Below are 16,925 nucleotides of genomic sequence, written 5' to 3'. Positions count from 1 at the left end.
CCACTTGAGTGCCAAAATCCCTTTTTTATATACCTTTGGTTATATTTTATTTAAGTTGGATAATTAAAGATGATCATAAGTTTAAAGAATATTATATAGTAATTGTAAGTTCAAATGTTATAATGAATTATTTTATTTCCATAGGACATTGTTTTTATTCTAAAACATTGAAATGCAGGTAAATATGAACACCATTGGAAAGATTTCTTATTGAGAGAATATTCTAAATTGTACATCAAAATAGAAATAAATTCTAAAAGGAAGTTAAAGAAAGAAATTAAACAGAAAGAAAATTTCTGTTAAACAGAAAGTTAAACAGAAAGAAATTTTCTGTTAAACTTCAGTTAAAGTTAAACTTCTGTTAAACTTCAGTTAAACAGAAAGAAATTTTCTGTTTTGAAATTAATGTAATTAACTTGAATGATCCTTTGTATTTTAAAATCTATTTACTTTCTTTATTACAGAAGTGTCATCATTTCAACAAAAAAATCAGCAGTCTTACCTTCCACACTTACTACAAGTCTACCTACAAATGCTGTCAGTGTGGTTTCTTCAGTAGATTCAACCCAAGCCTCAGATGGAGGAGGAGAATCACCTGGTGAGTTAGTTATTAATGATTTGAACTAAAAGTATGCATTTATATTATGATAATTGTTTCATAATTTTCTGAATAAATTTGAGTAGTGTCAAATTGTAACAAATTTCAATATTTTCTTTACTTAAACATCATAATTTTTCTTAATGTTTAGTGATAAGAGGAAATGTTCACAGCTGGTTAAGTAAAAACAAATGTACAATATAACATGTAATCATAGGTATGTGTATATATACATCTTTTATATATGGGAAAAGCTAGGAATAGTATTCTGAAGTTTTTGATTATTTCCATGTGGCTGAACTACTGGCAATTTTGATTTTTTAAGTTTCATGTAATTTTAAGTTTCATGTAGTTTCTTTTTCAAAATTTTGTCAGTAATGTATTAGTTTATGCTTTGGAAAAAATAGTTATTGAAAAAAAACTTCTACTTGAAAACCAAAATCTATAGTAGTAGTAGTATTATGTGTGCTGTGTTGCCTTTTATTTTGTTAAAACTTAAAAGGACCATATATACCTTATATTTTAGATCAGTTTTAGGTTGTAGGAAAATTGAATGGCAAGTACAGAGTTCCATGTACTATCTCAGCATTTCCTATTCCCATTGCTCCCCATTCCCTATTAGTAACATCTTAAAATAGTGTGGTATGTTGTTATATTTTTTCATCATTGTTTTAGTGAGAAAATATAAAAGAAAATAAGTGTAGAATTCTACCAGATTTTTCCATTATACTCTGATGCTTTCATTTTACTTTGGAGAAGAAACAATTTGGGAATCTCTGTTGGATGGATGCAAATTTCTGTTATTTCACCCCATCCAAAATCCTTAAAAAAATGAGCTGTGATTTTTTTTTCTAGAGCTGCTTCATTTGGGAAAAAGACGGAGGTACTTATAGCTATGAAACTGTATGCCATCTTTTAAACTCAGTATTAGTGAATTTCTAATAACTTCTCAGAGCAAATGTAGTAAGTTTTAGAGGTTCGCAGTATACTGAGTAAAATGTTTTCCTCTTATTTTGAATATATTGCCCTTTAATTTCAGTTTATGAGATAAGGTAATTAAAACAACCCTCTGATTGCTTTTAAATGTATTTTTCAAAATTTAAGTCATGCAGTCATTAGAAGAGATAAGAAACAGAAAGGTGAGAGATATACGGGCAACATTGGATATAAATTTATTTCTGAAACATAATTTTTTCCAGTAAGTCCATTATTATATAAACTCATTCTGAAGAACCATATGCAGATTTACAGAATAATTTGCTATTTTGAGGACTATTCATTTATTGTGAAACCCTCACAAACCTCTGTATCCACGGTTTTCCCCCATTATTTAAATTTTAAAAAATTTCCAGTGGTGATAATTCTCAGTTCTCAGGTTCTCCCATTTTGTGCTAGAATTGTTAGCTCTTTCTCCCCAAAATCCCTTAATTAAAAAAAAAAATAAGTTCCTCATTAAGTTATTCCAAATCTTCTTCCTGTTGATGGTCTTTATTTTTATCATTTGTTTTTCATAACTGTTCCCTTTCCTCTTTCACTGTGCTCTTGTTGCTTTTATATGGGGTCTCCAGTTTACTTTATTCCTCTTCCATTCCATTAATTGCCTTACTACCTTGATAAGGAAAATCTAAGTCAATATGGTGTTTTCAGTCATTGTACTTCTCATACTCCTACAGCCTCACTATACATACTTTTGTTTACCATACTTGCCAAGTATCCTGTTCTTTTTTCACTTGGAATCCAAACGCCACAAATAATTATCTCTTTGCCATCAATATTTTTAACTGAGAGATAATTTGTTTTTTTGTTTTTTGTTTTTGTTTTTTTTGGCAGGTGTCTTGATTTAAGTTATTTGCCATTAAAAAAAAGTAGGTGACATATATTTAAGTTTAATTTCCTCCTCCTGGTTCAAGCAAGATTTGGGAAAAAATGATTTGTGGATAAATTGATAGTTGTAACTGTCAGCTGAGCAGGCAGTTGTTGTTGCTGCTGGTTGTTGTTGTTGTTGTTGTTGTTGTTGTTCTTCTTCTTCTTCTTCCTCCTCCTCCTCCTCCTCCTCCTCTTCCTCCTCCTCCTTTTTTTTTCTTTTTTTAAAGATTTTATTTATTTGAACAATAGCAGGAGGAGCAGAGGGAGAGGGATAGGCAGGGGCTGCATCCCAGGACCTTGAGGTCATGACCTGAGCTGAAATTAAGAGTCAGGTACTTAACCAACTGAGCCATCCAGGCACTCCTGGGAAGTTTATTCTTGCAGATCTGGGTAAACTAGGTATTAGTCTTGGTTTGATCTTATATTATTTTCTTTGTATGAAGATATAGTAAATATCTGTCCCTGTTGATTGTAGTCCTTAAATCTTTGTGTCTTGGGATGACTTCAGTTCTGAATTTTATGGTGAGTTAGCAACAAAAAATAAACTAAAATTCATTAATAAATAATTGATAAATAAAAAGTACACTTGATAGTACATGATATAATAGCAAAAGCAAGAATTTCTTTGGAAAAAACATGTAAATATAATACATAAAATAGGACTTTTGTAGCAGAAACGTTTAAACTATTTGGAAATTTTGATACCAAAATTGTTTGATACGCTTGGATCCCAGAAAAAGAATTAGAGCTTGTCAGCTTTTGTGTGATCAGATATTCTTCTATCATAGTATTATCACCAACTAAAAAACAAAAATAACAAAAAAGCACAAATAGACCAATAAATATTGCTGGAGGGGAGCGGTGTGTGAGGATGGACGAAATGGGTGAAGGGGAGTGGGAGAGGCTTCAAGTTATGGAATGAATAAGTCATATAACATTGGAAATACATAGTCATTGGTATTGTATGATGAAAGGTAGAATTACACTTGTGATCATAGCATAATGTACAGAATTGTAGAGTCACTATGTTGTACACCTGAAACTAATGTAACATTGTGTATCAACTGTACTTAAAAAAAATCACCCAAATTTATAATTATGCAAAAAATGAGGTTTTGTACATTTACATTTTAAACAGTGCACATTATTGAAACCATGCTTAATATACAAATTTGGATTATCATACAAATTTCAGATTTTAGTTTGGATAGTATTCCTTAACTTCTGTAACATTTTATTAGCAAAGTATAGTCCATTAATAATATTGGCAAATCTTTCTCTATAACTGAAAAAAGATATTTTTCAGAGACAAGGTATACCTTTGGTATATGCATATTTTAAAAGAAAGCTAAAGGAGAAAATGGTTTTCATAAATATCAAAATCTGGAAATTTTAAAGTTACTCATCAGTTTAATTGCCCAGAATGCAGTATGTGTTATGATGCCATTACTCTTTTTTTAGATATGCTAACATGTTTTTTCAACCGTGATGCAAAGCATAAGTGATTCAAACAAAAATGAAGCTAACTCAATAAAGGACCTAAATAGACTGTTTTGCAGTAATTTATATGCTGGGTGTTTGCTAGTTTGTAAAATATAATAATTATACTCCTCATTACAATATAAGGCTCTGTTCTGTTGATCAGAGCCATGTATATTATTAATTAGCATGTTTATTTTTAACATTGAAGAAAAATATTTGATTCTGCTTTATATGAAATTCGACCCAAGAGGCTTATATTTACTCAATTAATAGAAGTTTCTTTTATTTAATAAAGAATTTTACTGGGCATATGGACTACTCGTCCTGCAACTGGGTCAGAATGGGTGAGGAGGTTGGGGGCGAGAAAGGGAGAGGGAACAAAATCTAAAAATACAAGGTTTAGGGATTAAATATTGGCATTTGTTTTAATGATACTTTATTGTGAAGGACATTATTTATTTAGACCCTTAGGGACCTTAAGTAAACAGTTGGCTATTCCCTGGGTAGATAAGAGACAGATGATGTATTTGCATTTTCTTTTTTGTTCTTTTGAATGTCTGGAAAACTGTCAGTTTGAAGGAGCCAGTTTATCAGTGTAAGGATAAGGAAAAGATAAGTCAGTATCATTCCACATGTTCAAAGTAGCTTCTGCATTTACATATGTGTGATTGCCTATTAAAAATATTTAATGTTAATTTAAAATGATAGTCATAAATGTATGATTTTATCTGAGTTAAAAAATGCAGAATATTTGGAAATTACTTTTTTCCCCTGGCAGAAAAAAAGGACAACCCCTGTGAAATTATTGATACATTAGTTTATTTTTTCGTGTGATATTTTCCTCATATAATCATTGCTAGTTGATTTTTTAAAAAGTTTTTATTTAAACTTCAGTTAGCATACTGTGTAATACTAGCTTCAGGTATACAATTTAGTGATTCCATACAATACCCGGTGCTCATCACAAGTGTAACCCTTAATCTCCACCACCCATTCCACCCATCCCCCTCACCTTTTTATCTTTGTTGGTAAAGTGTTCTCTTATTATTGGAAAAGACTGTTTTGTAGAATCCCTTTCTGCTGTAGTCTCTTTTATGTTTGAAAATTGGCATCACTTCCAGGATAGTATCAGGAAGGTATTTTTGTTACTTTTATTTAGTGCACCATTTCAGACTTTTGATATGCATTTCAGCTTGTTAAAATCAGTCAGCCACAGTAAAAGCTTATTTTGTTTTGTAACTACTATCTAAAGCCTCATACAAATATTTTCATGAGATTTATTACTTCTGTCTTTATTTTTATAGATGGGACTTTATACGTTCTTTTTTTTCAGCTTCAGAAAAGTTCAAGAAAAACTACCAGTAGTCCTTTGAGACAGTATCTGTTGTACTCTCAATAAAGATGGTCTTTAAAAACTATCACCAACTAAAAAAATAAAGCTCAGAGATAATTAATCACTAGTGATAGAAGTCAATGGCCAATTATGGTTTAATGATCATATTGCTGTCAAGGATTTAGAGAATTGGAGGTGTCATTAACTATAATAAAGATATTTGGTCTCTGAAGTAGATTGTTGAGTGTTGTGTAGGAATAGAAGGATTGGCACTGAGTCTCAGAAATGCCAGATACTGAACGGCCAAAGATTCTTTTCAACTTCACCTTGTTTTGCCCTCTAGTTTGAAATGTTAATGTGGCGGGGGGGGGGGGGCGGGGGGAGAGAAAATGGAAAACTTTTGATTGTGAAGTGGAAATTCATATATTTTCTTAAAGAAAATGTCATTAGGAAGAAATGTGTACTTCACTTTAAAATTAATTCTATGCATTAAGATAGATTCCATTCAGTTTGTTAGGGTTTTTTATGTAGTTAGCTTTCAATTGAGCAAGATGGAGAGGAGGAGAAGGCAGCAATTAATAAAAATCCCAGTTAAAAGAAAAGTCAACACTGATTTTTCAAGGGAATGGGAAGGAAATGAGTTATGGAAAAGACAGATTCACAACATCATCTTCTTACTCTAAGAGGTGGGCTCCGTAAGTATCCAAAAGTTATTTGTCTAAAATTGCTTACAATGTCCTCCCTCAAACAACCAAGTCTGCAGGGGGTCGATCAAACAGTCTAGATTTCTGAATCTCTATGTTTGGCTGAGAGTTAGTGATCAGAACTGAATCAGAATTATTGACCTAGTTCTCCCTGAAGACCAAGCGTATTTCAGAGAAAGTCAAGTTGTCCCAGATCCTTGCTGATTAGAGCCTGACCGTTTTGCTTATGCCCATAACTAATTTTATTTGCTTTACCTAAGAGTAAATTGAATCAAAATGCCCAGATATAAACGAAGTGAGCCTGAAGAAATTGTGGGAGTGAAGTAAGGCAGTACAGGCTTTTAATAAAAGTATTTTTTGTACAATGGCTAGTTTATCAAATGTTTATGGTTTTGTTTTATTTTATACCAATCTGATAAATGAAATTGTTGGAAATATACTTTTTGTAACGGTTAAATCTGAGATTGATTCTTTGTTTTGAAACTTCTGGACTTTTAAACAGATTTACCTTTACTTAAAAAAAAATTGAGTAGTTTTTAAAAGGCACTTTATAAGTCATTTCATGTTAGTTATTTATACTTAATGTCACATTAAATAATCATTGAAGAATTTGGGTGTATTTTCAGCCCAAAGTACAGACAGAAGGGAACTATGATAATTTTAAGTATTTTAAAGGAAGCTATTATTCATTGTGTATTTATTATGATCCAGGCTCAGAAAAATTCTGTGAAGTGTAGGTATCACTATTCATTTTATAGATTAGGAAAATAAAGCACAGAAGCTTAAGTATCTTTACCCAAGGTCCCACTGCTAGTATGTGGCAGAGGTACTTCCCCCAAACTTTTCTATCATATAACAACCCCTGAAGGGTAGTCAACTGGCTTAATATTGATAGAGCTAGGATTCAATTTGAGAATGATTTGGTGGTAGGTTGCTGGTGAAGAAGTGTTTTCTACTAGTGTAGAACATGTTTATAAAGAAATTGGTATGGAAGTTATGTGAGAGATTGATTATTGAGAACTTGAGAGCTTAGCAGGATTTCCTTTAGATGTGGAAGAGAAAGGCTATGGTCTTGAATGACCTAACATTTCTTTTTGAAAGTGGTAAGGGAAATGGATTCCAGGCTGAGAGGAGTAGAGGAACTTTTATATTTATTACCAGAATTTAATAGGTAAGTAATATATAAATAGAAGGCTTGACTAAGAATGGATAGCAGGAATCATGAATATATAGTAGAGTCACTCAGAAGAGTTCTAGACTTTTCTCCCATAGTGCCTTGCAGAAATGTGGGAAAGTAACATTGGAGAATCTACTTTATCTTAGGTGCTTTACATTTTTTAACTTAAACATTCTAAGAATTGTGTTAAAAATTTGGTGGTATTTCTATTTTCTAACTCATACTGGTAAAATAATTTAAAAGGAATATTCTAGAATTCTGCATGGCAACGATCACTACACATTTGTAATGAATGATAAAGGGTAAATGTCACTATATATAATAATTACAAATTATGAAGAAAAAATCTCTATGAAAATAAAAGGTCAGAGTAGTACTTGTTTCCTGTTTTGTTTCCAGTAAAGTGGGAAATTCATTCAATTTTACTAGCAGCCATAGAAGTATAAATTGTTTATTCTTTATTTAGGACAATTTGGCAATATGCATTCATATTTAAAGTATGCGTTTATTGATTTCTAGGAAGTTACCTTAAAAAAATCAAGGAGTGGGGTGCCTGGATGGCTCAGCTCAGTCAGTTAAGCATCACACTCTTGGTCTCAGTTCAGGTCTTGATCTCAGAGCTATGAGTTTAAGCCCTGCATTGGGCTTCACAGTGGGCATAGAGCATACTTTAAAAAAAAAAAATGAAGGAGTGCACATAAATTTATGTAAGCAAATACAAAACACTATTATGGTAAAGAACTAGAAATGACTCAAGTGAATGTCTCTGGATTTTAGTTGGTCTGATAGATCCTTATGATTAGAAGCAGATTATGATATACTTCTTTAGTAGGAATATTATGGCAGAGAAGAAAAGAATCTAATCACCTGGTACGTAATTTTGTTTGTCTTGATTTTAATTCCAGTATAGTTAGCAGATAGTATTACATTCATTTCAGTTCCATACATCACCCAGTGCTCATCATATGGTGAACAATTTTGATTTGTCATAATGTTGATGGTGTCTACTTTCATTATTTGATACATGTTTGTAACTGCCAACTTTCTATATGGTAAAGTTACTCTTTTCCTTTTGTAATTAATAAGTTTTGTGGGAAAGTACTTTGAAATTATTTAATATCCTGTCCCTCAGATTATTAATTTATCATATCAGTATGGCCTTTGCCCTCTTCACATTGTTTAAGCTCCAGTACCTTGCTTCCGGTCAGTGTAACCTCCATCCTGGTGCAAATGCTTTCCTTGATCTATTCAGGCTGCTTGAGACCTGAATAGCTTAACAAGTTTCAGAAAAAGAGGGCCCTTTTGCTCTTAAAGCACGGTGTTTTTATGTTATAGTCATAATGGAAAAATAACTGATTTTACTTATAAGATTATAGATTCTCAGATAAGAGCTCAGAGATTTGGGGTGCCTGGGTGGCTCAGTTGGTTAAATGCACATCTCTTGATTTCCACTAAGGTCCTGATTTCAGAGTTGTGAGATCAGGCCCCATGTGGGGCTCTGTGCTGGGCGTAGAGCCTGCTGGGATTCTTTCTCCCCTTTTTCCTCTGCTCCTCCCCACCCCACCCTGGGGAAAAAAAAAAAAAGAGCACTAAGGTTTTAAGCCCAATTAAATTTACTGCCACATTTGGTCCTTTGTAGGGAGGGGAGGTGATGGGGATGATCTTCTGTGGCATACATCTTTGGAACTAAGCTACAGTAGGGTCCTTAGTTCTTAGAGGTTCATCTTCACTGCCAGTTAATCATTAAGCTTAGGCAGTATGTTGAAATTATACAACAGTTTTTCCTCTAGGCCTTTAGCATATATGCTCTTGAGGTTGTAGACTAGCAAAATAAAGATTTTTAAATAATTACACATTACAGATCCTTCCTTACTTAGTCGTTTACCATATCTCAGATTTGAATCTCTTGCTTTCTTGATTTTATCCACTATGTTCTCTTACAATTAGGTCTCAACTTTGGCTGACTATAATTGTTTTAAGATGACTTTGATTATAACATGTGTTGATTTGAGAAATGCTACCATGTGGAAAATGTGCATTTTATCTTGAAACAGGTGGTTATGGAAAAGGATTCTTACTTAGAGATTTCTTTAATTCTGGTTCTTTTAAAATAATTGATGATTTTTATCTTTTTCTGCCTGGCTTCATCTAAAGTCTCCATCAGTGTACTCTTACCAAAGGCCGACAGGAATAGCCTAGTTCAGTGAGGGGGAATGCACACAATGGGGAAGTTTGGGACATCTCAGTAATACAGTGTTAGAAAAAATTTATGATAGGGTTTGAGCTTATATTATGTGATTTTAGGGGAGAGTTAAGGAAGTGGGGCTTCCTTCTGAAATGGGTATCATTAAGCATGGGTATTTCTATGATGAGATATCCTAATAAATCTCATCTAGGAGCATAGAAATCTAAAGCTATAATTTGTAAAGAAGTCAGTCATTCATATTAGGATTTGGGATGTTTGGCCGTCTTTGTTATTTGGACAGAGTTCGTGTTTTTGTCTTTTGGAACATGATCACATGGTGGTATTGTTTTGTGTTGATTCAGCATGATCACAGCGTGGCTTTGTCTGATGCTGGTATTTTATGAAATTGTTTATATTCAGCAAGAGAACATCAGGACTCAGTTATGGGTTCTAAGCCAGTTCCTAGCAACACTAGGGCCTAAACGATATTGCCAGGCAGGCCAGGCCAGCTCCTTATATCAGAGGCTGCTTTTCCACTTTCTCAACTGTTTCTATCTTCTTTCTTCTTTTTTTAAAATTTTAATTTAAATTTTAATTTTTTTGACATTTCTTTTTCTATCTCTCTTTTATTTATCTTTCTTCCACACCACATTATGTTCTTTGGGTGCTTTCAGCATACCTGTGTCTGAAGTTTTGTGAACAGGTCAAAAGCATCAGACCTCTCACAGTGTATAGATTCCAACATCTTTTGAGCCACTCTTCTCTTTTGTATCAACTTTGCATATTCTTTGTTTCATTTGCTTCAGTGTGTTTCTTGTCTTTTTGGACTCTTCCTCTATAGAATTGTGTTGGGATTTCAGTCTGTACTTACCAAAATACTAACTTAACACCCATTTAAGATACTGCTTTCAGAAACAAAGTTTACTTACTTACTGAATTACAGCTGCAAGCAAATATGCATGTCTTTTGTACCTATGGACTCCATGTTGTCCATATCGTCCCATTTGAGTTCCAGTGACTCTTACAGCCCTTGTATCATGAGGGACTTTTGGTACTGTATGTGTCTATTTTTTTTCTTCCTTATATTGGCCTTAGAAAAACAAATGGCTGTTCTGTTTCTGTAGGCCCTACTCCTAGCTTAAATTGAATGATGTTCCATCCCTATATCCTAATTATTGAACAAACTTTATTTCCCCCCGTACTTTCTTAAGTGTTTAGGACTCCTTAAGCCTCAGTAAATTATCCACAAATTAGTAAATTAGTGTTCTAGATTCACTCTTTCAAGACTTGTTATATTGTATGTTTTTTTTTTTTTTTTTTTACTTTTCCAGAGTTACTTTCCTGGTGATTATTTTTCTCTTGGCAAGTAAATGTTATAAGCACATTTATTTGTTGAAAACAAAGATGATGATTCTTGTATAGGGTAAAATAGTTTGAACATTTTATATTCTAGGAGGATGAATCAGCCATTCAATAAAATATACAAGAGTATTTAAGGGTATCTGGAAGTATTCATTGGAGATAAGATCATGTGTAGAAATTAATTTTACATGGTAGTTTGAACAAAGAGAGAGACATAAAAAAGTAGGAAATAGAGAAATATACCGGGTGGGAAGATTGACCTGTAAAATATGGGGGATGAGAATGATTAAGGGAATAATTTCTACAATTAATAGAAATTGAGGACCTTTGATGACCAACTCTCTAGGCTCTAGAGAGAGATGGATGAAAAAGATGAGATTTCTGCTTTTAAAAAGATTAGTATAGTAGAAAGAAGGCTGTTTAAAAAATCAATTGAAATATAGTATGACAAATGCACCAACAGGTTGTGTTCTAATTACACTGAGAATACAAATGAGAGAGTATAACTTCTATTTGAATCATTTAAGAAAGGTTTCTCAGTCACTGGGTTATGTTTGCTAGGCTAGACTCAGAAGCATTCAGGGTATAGCATAAGTTATTTGGTGACTGAATAAGGTCAGTTTTAATGGAAGTGGAGGTTTATGTACTTAGGCTAAATTTGATATTAGCTCTTTATGCTTTTTGCTGCAATTTAAAAAAGTTTCTACTTGTAAATCTCTATTGCCACTTGCTGGATAAAAGCAATCATGACTCTAATTTAGTGAGTCAGAATTTAGTTTTCTATTACCTCTACAGCTGATGGATCATAGGTCACTTAGTGTAATAATCAAACTTGTAACTAAGCTTTACATATAAAGTGATTCAAGAAAGACCTTGTTAATGGTAGATTTTAATGTTATCCAAATTATAATGGGCATTTAAAGATGCACCGTAATGTTTTTTGTTGACATGGTATAAAGATAGCTTCTTTGTTTGAACCTTTATCTAAAAACAGAAAATTCCTATAAATGTTTTTTTTTTTTTTTTTTTTTAATAGGTGGTAGATCATCTAATGCGAAATTGCCTTCGGTGCCAACAGTTGGCTCAGTTCCATCAGACCAAGTTTCAAATATGAGGTATTAAAACTATTAATTCGGATATTTCTGATTTATTCCTTTTGATGACTAAATCATTTAGCTTCAGTTTTTACTTTCTTTTGTCTATTTCTTTTTTAAAAATAATAAGTGACATTTAGAGGCTTGAATATTTTAGAAGCTCCTTTTTTAAAGATTATGAGATGTAAAAGGTTTATGGGAAGTGGCTCTTATGATTAATAACTGCTGCATGCATAACATATTTGATTACACAGGTGGTAACTTGTGACTTAGGTTTCATATGATTATAAACTGGAAATTTAGAATTTACTGTTCATTTTCTACAAAAATGCTGAAATAATAAGGTATAGCCAATCAGCCAAAGCCACAGTGAAACTGAATAGTAGTTAGATTTTTGTTATTATTAACCTTTTTAAGTTGGGAATATACATTTCAAATTCTGATTTGGAATATTGTGAATATTTTTCACCAATAGAGCCTTCGTGGTCAGAGTTCTTGATCCTCCCTGCCACAACTGGAAAATTCATAGCACTCCACAAATACAGGCATTAGAGTGCTATAAGTATAGTCTTGTAGTTGTGATGTTATCCAGGGATGAGTCTCTCTAAGTGCAGAGGAATAGTATTAAGGGCAATTCCTAGGGAAGAGATACTTATTGACAGAAGAAATTTCCATCAGCTTAGTAATTGATAGTTTCAGTAGCAATTCTTGTTGGTATTATGAAGTATCCTTGTATGAATTCATAGTAAGTAGTGGCTGTTTGTGTATATATATATTTTAAATTAAATTCATTAATTTAAATGCCAAATATACTATAATACCCAGTGCTCATTCCATCAAGTGCCCTCCTTAGTGCCTATCATCCAGTTACCCCTTCCCTCCACCCACCTCCCCTTCCGCAGCCTTTTGCTTCTGAGTTAGGAGTCTCTCATGATTGGTCTCCCTCTCTTATTTTTCCCACTCATTTTCTCTCCTCTCCCTTATAATCCCTTTTACTATTTCTTATATTCCACATGAGTGAGACCATATGATGATTGTCCTTCTCTGATTGAGTTATGTGAGTATGTTTTATCAGTTAGGAACTAAAGTTGTGGATACCTCTGAATTTCCTGACATTCAGGGAGCCTGTTTATTTTATTTGATTAAATATATACATGTGTATGTTAATCCATGTGTTTATACCTATATGTATATATGCATATAGTCACAGGACATATTAATAATTAAATTGAGATCATTATAAATGTGCCAGTAAAGTATACTAATTTCAAATGATGAAAAGTTGTTCAGATTGTATTAGAAAAAAATTCTTATAGATAAAAATGTCAATGAAAAATAAAACTGATTCAATTATAAACAATTATGGAGTCTGTGCTACAGCTGAGAACTTAGAAATGAAGGTAGAATTCTTGAACTGAAGTTTATTAAACAATAAACTGCTGATGGTTTATTAATGAATAGACAAGTTTTTTTTTTTTTTTCTTAAAGACTTTATTTGAGAGGGAGAGCAAGAGAGAGCACACATGCACACATGCACGAGTGGGGGTTGGGGCAGAGGGAGAGGGAGAAGCAGATTCCCCTTCAGGTGAGGACCCCAATGCAGGGCTTGACCCGAGAACCCTGAGATTATGACCTGAGGTGAAGGCAAATGCTGGGTCTGAGCCACCCAGGTGCCTTATGAATAGATAAATTTGATAAGGTTTTTTTTTTTTTTAAAGGTTGTAATGGTATTAAAATCAAGTGCTTTTGACTGACCTGTGAAGATTTCCACTAAGGGCTGATGCTTAGAGTGGTTATTTACAGATTGTCAGGGCTGGGGTTCACAATATAGAACTGAGTAATAAAGGATATTCCAGCAGAAGGAATCATATGTGTAGCAATAATGGGTCCTTATGTAAATTTTAATTTCTCATGAATTTTATATTTTTGTGGAAACTCATTTTAAAAACTGAAAATTATAAATTCTAGTGAATAATTCAGATAACATCTTTCCATTAGTATTACAGAGAGGCTTGAACATGCTTTGGAAAAGGCAGCTCCTCTTCTGCGAGAGATATTTGTGGATTTTGCACCTTTTCTTTCTCGGACACTTTTGGGTAGTCATGGACAAGAACTACTTATAGAAGGAACAAGTAAGTGATTTTTTGTATGTCACTTTACAAATACATATTTAGAGTTATATTTAAGTTTCAAGGTTAAAAACTTAAATGAATAATATAAGATGCCTGGAGTTTCATTGTTCAAGTATTTTTAACTTTTAACAAGATTTCTTTTAAAGAATATGTCTCATCTAATATTCTGATTTGATCTAGATTTTTTTTTTTTAATTTTTATTTATTTTATTACAGTCACAGAGAGAGAGAGAGAGAGGCAGAGACATAGGCAGAGGGAGAGAAGCAGGCTCCATGCACCGGGAGCCTGACGTGGGATTCGATCCCGGGTCTCCAGGATCGCGCCCTGGGCCAAAGGCAGGCGCCAAACCGCTGCGCCACCCAGGGATCCCTGATCTAGATTTTTTAATTAGTGATTTGGATAAAGCAGAAAAGTATGTACTGAAAGAAAGAACTGAGACTTAGATTTCTTTTTTTTAATGTATTAGAATGAACTACGAGCATGGAGAATTGGAAAGATTAGTGTTAGAGTAATTAGTGGACATTTACCTGGGATTTTACTCGAACTTAAGATCCATATAAACCATATGTATTGCCACATACTAGGAAAATGAGGACTGTGTTATTGGTCTTTATTAGTAGAATTCAATTTTATAAATTATAAATAATTATATAATATATAATAATTATATATTATTTTATAAATTATAAATAAATAGAAATAACAGTAGTATTCTATCCTGCTTATATCCTAGATTATTGAATCATTTGTAGGTAGTACTCTTTGAGACTATGTCAAACTAGATAGCATGCAGAGTTGGTTCCTGAGTGGATTGGAAACCATGCTGTTTATGGCATGAATGAGAAATTTTGGGACTTTGTTTTGTTTTGTTTTGTTTTAATATGGGGCACTTGGCCTGTAGTGAATGTTTTCTAGTATTAGAATGGGTAACTTAACCAAGTACTGTTTCTGAGAGCAGATATCAGTTCATCAGAGAATAGCTTTTCAAATAATTCTGTTTAAAAGTTAAATAGACTGACTTCAAATTAGCAATCTTCATCTTTATAAAGAATTTTTAAAGGATAAGCTAGAGGACTTTCATTAGTGACAATATATAATTTATTTTTATTTTTTATGATAATATATAATTTATTTTTATTTTTTTATTTAAAAGTGTTGGACTAAATGTTTGCTAAATCTGGCTTGTTGTGTCCATGATTGATGGTCTAGGATAAAACATTTTGATTCCCCTAAAGCTGAAAAATCATGGAAAATGTAATTATCTGTACTCTGGTTTCTCTAAATAACAATTTACAGTGTTAGGTTATTAAGTAACAGTCACTAGATTATCTCTTGAGAAATTTCTTAAAAGTTGTAAAAAAACATTCTTTTTGTAGAAATAAGAATATGGAAATGCAAGGTAGAAGTAGTTTAATAGTTTAAGATATCTGTATCTTAGCATTAATTAGGGGATATCAGCACTTTGTAAGTAATAAGATTTAGCTGAAATAGGAATTTCATTATTATCTGGCTGTAGATATATATGGAGTTGGTGATGAGTGATCTCATTTCCATAGAGGGAAGAAGTAGCATTGAATTTATTTGTAAAAGTTCAGGTTTTAGAAATATTTAATTAATTTCAGGTAGAAATTTACTTTATCTCCTGAAGGATATAATTTATTTAGCCATGCTGGACTATTGATCTAATAAAGTTACAAAATTTGAAAGATAATGAATTGAAAAAATTTAAGGACTTCTCCTTTCAGATGAATTTATACTTCACATGTTAAATGCTTACTTTTTAAAGTGGAATGATAGCTTATAAACTACATTGCATTACTATAAAATAATGCAATGATTAGCATTATTTTAGGTGTAATCATTATCATTACATCAGGTGTAATGATATCACCCATTGGGTATCACCCGTTATCATTAGGTGTATCATTATGAATAATAGCCTTTCGGTGTAGCAAGACAGTTTCTTTTTAGTTAGTCTTTGAGTTTTTATGATAGATTCAACAATATAGGATCACCTTAGATACTCAGAAGTACTAAACTGCCAATTCAAGATCCTTGAATAAAATTTAATTAGATTCAATTTCTTACTGGTAAATTCCGGTAGACTGATAACAAAGTTGATTCACTCTTGATTCACTCTTATCTGTAAACCTGTGCGGTGCCTGCTCATTGGGCTGTATTCATAAAATTTGCAAAAAATCTACTTTTATGTGTCTTATATATGTATTTTAAGTCGTAAGGAATGTTTTGGATAGTGGTTTTTGTGCATTGTAAAATAAAGTTTTGAGTAGAAGTGTTTGCAGCATGGTACTGTATAAAAAGCACTATACTTAAAGACTGGAGACTTTGGCTGTAATCTTGCCTTTGTCAGTCACTGGCTGTATGACCAGATGCTGGAAATTTATTACTTTTACATTTTTTAAATGATTTTTTATTTATTTATTTATTTATTTATTTTTTTGATTTTTTTTTTGATTTTTTATTTAAAAAATTTTAAATATGTTAGATATTTACAAAGTAGAAAATGAAATAACCATAAAATTATTACCAACTCCCAAACCATCTTGTTTTGCTTATAATCGTTTGTTATATCTACCTCCCTTTATTTTGCTTTAGTACTTAAAAATAATTCTAGACATTATGTTGTTTTACCCTTAAAATATTAAAAATTCATTTTAAAAAGGATATTTTCTTACTTGATCACAATTGCTGTGATTATACCTAATATTGGTAATAGTTCTATGTCATATAATACTCAGTTCATGTTCATCTTTATTTAGATGTCTTTTTATAAATAATTTTCTTCTAATTGAGGTACAAACAAAATCAATTTATTGCATTTGGTTATGTGTTTTAACTCTTTACTAATATGAAACAGTTTTACTATATTTTTCCTCGGTTTTCATTGGCTTGTTGAAGAAATCTGGTTGGTTCTGTAGAATATTACATATTTTGGCACTCTGTAGTCATTTTTTTCCTGATGATGTCATT

At 32.2% G+C, this 16,925-nt stretch overlaps 1 protein-coding gene across 10 annotated transcripts in view; it reads left to right on the top strand.

Annotated features, from left to right (window-relative positions):
- Positions 1-16,925, top strand: part of LRBA (LPS responsive beige-like anchor protein) — a 729,491-nt gene that overhangs the window by 197,817 nt on the left and 514,749 nt on the right. For all 10 annotated transcript variants that reach the window (XM_072724802.1, XM_072724799.1, XM_072724798.1 and 7 more), the window contains exons 31-33: positions 465-598; positions 11,744-11,822; positions 13,800-13,933. In XM_072724802.1, the coding sequence (XP_072580903.1) occupies positions 465-598; positions 11,744-11,822; positions 13,800-13,933 (347 nt within the window). The remainder of the gene's footprint in view (positions 1-464; positions 599-11,743; positions 11,823-13,799; positions 13,934-16,925) is intronic.

Source organism: Vulpes vulpes, chromosome 10 (assembly GCF_048418805.1).
Source record: "Vulpes vulpes isolate BD-2025 chromosome 10, VulVul3, whole genome shotgun sequence".
Taxonomy (NCBI): Eukaryota; Metazoa; Chordata; class Mammalia; order Carnivora; family Canidae; genus Vulpes; species Vulpes vulpes.
This window is presented reverse-complemented; position numbering and strand designations above follow the sequence as displayed.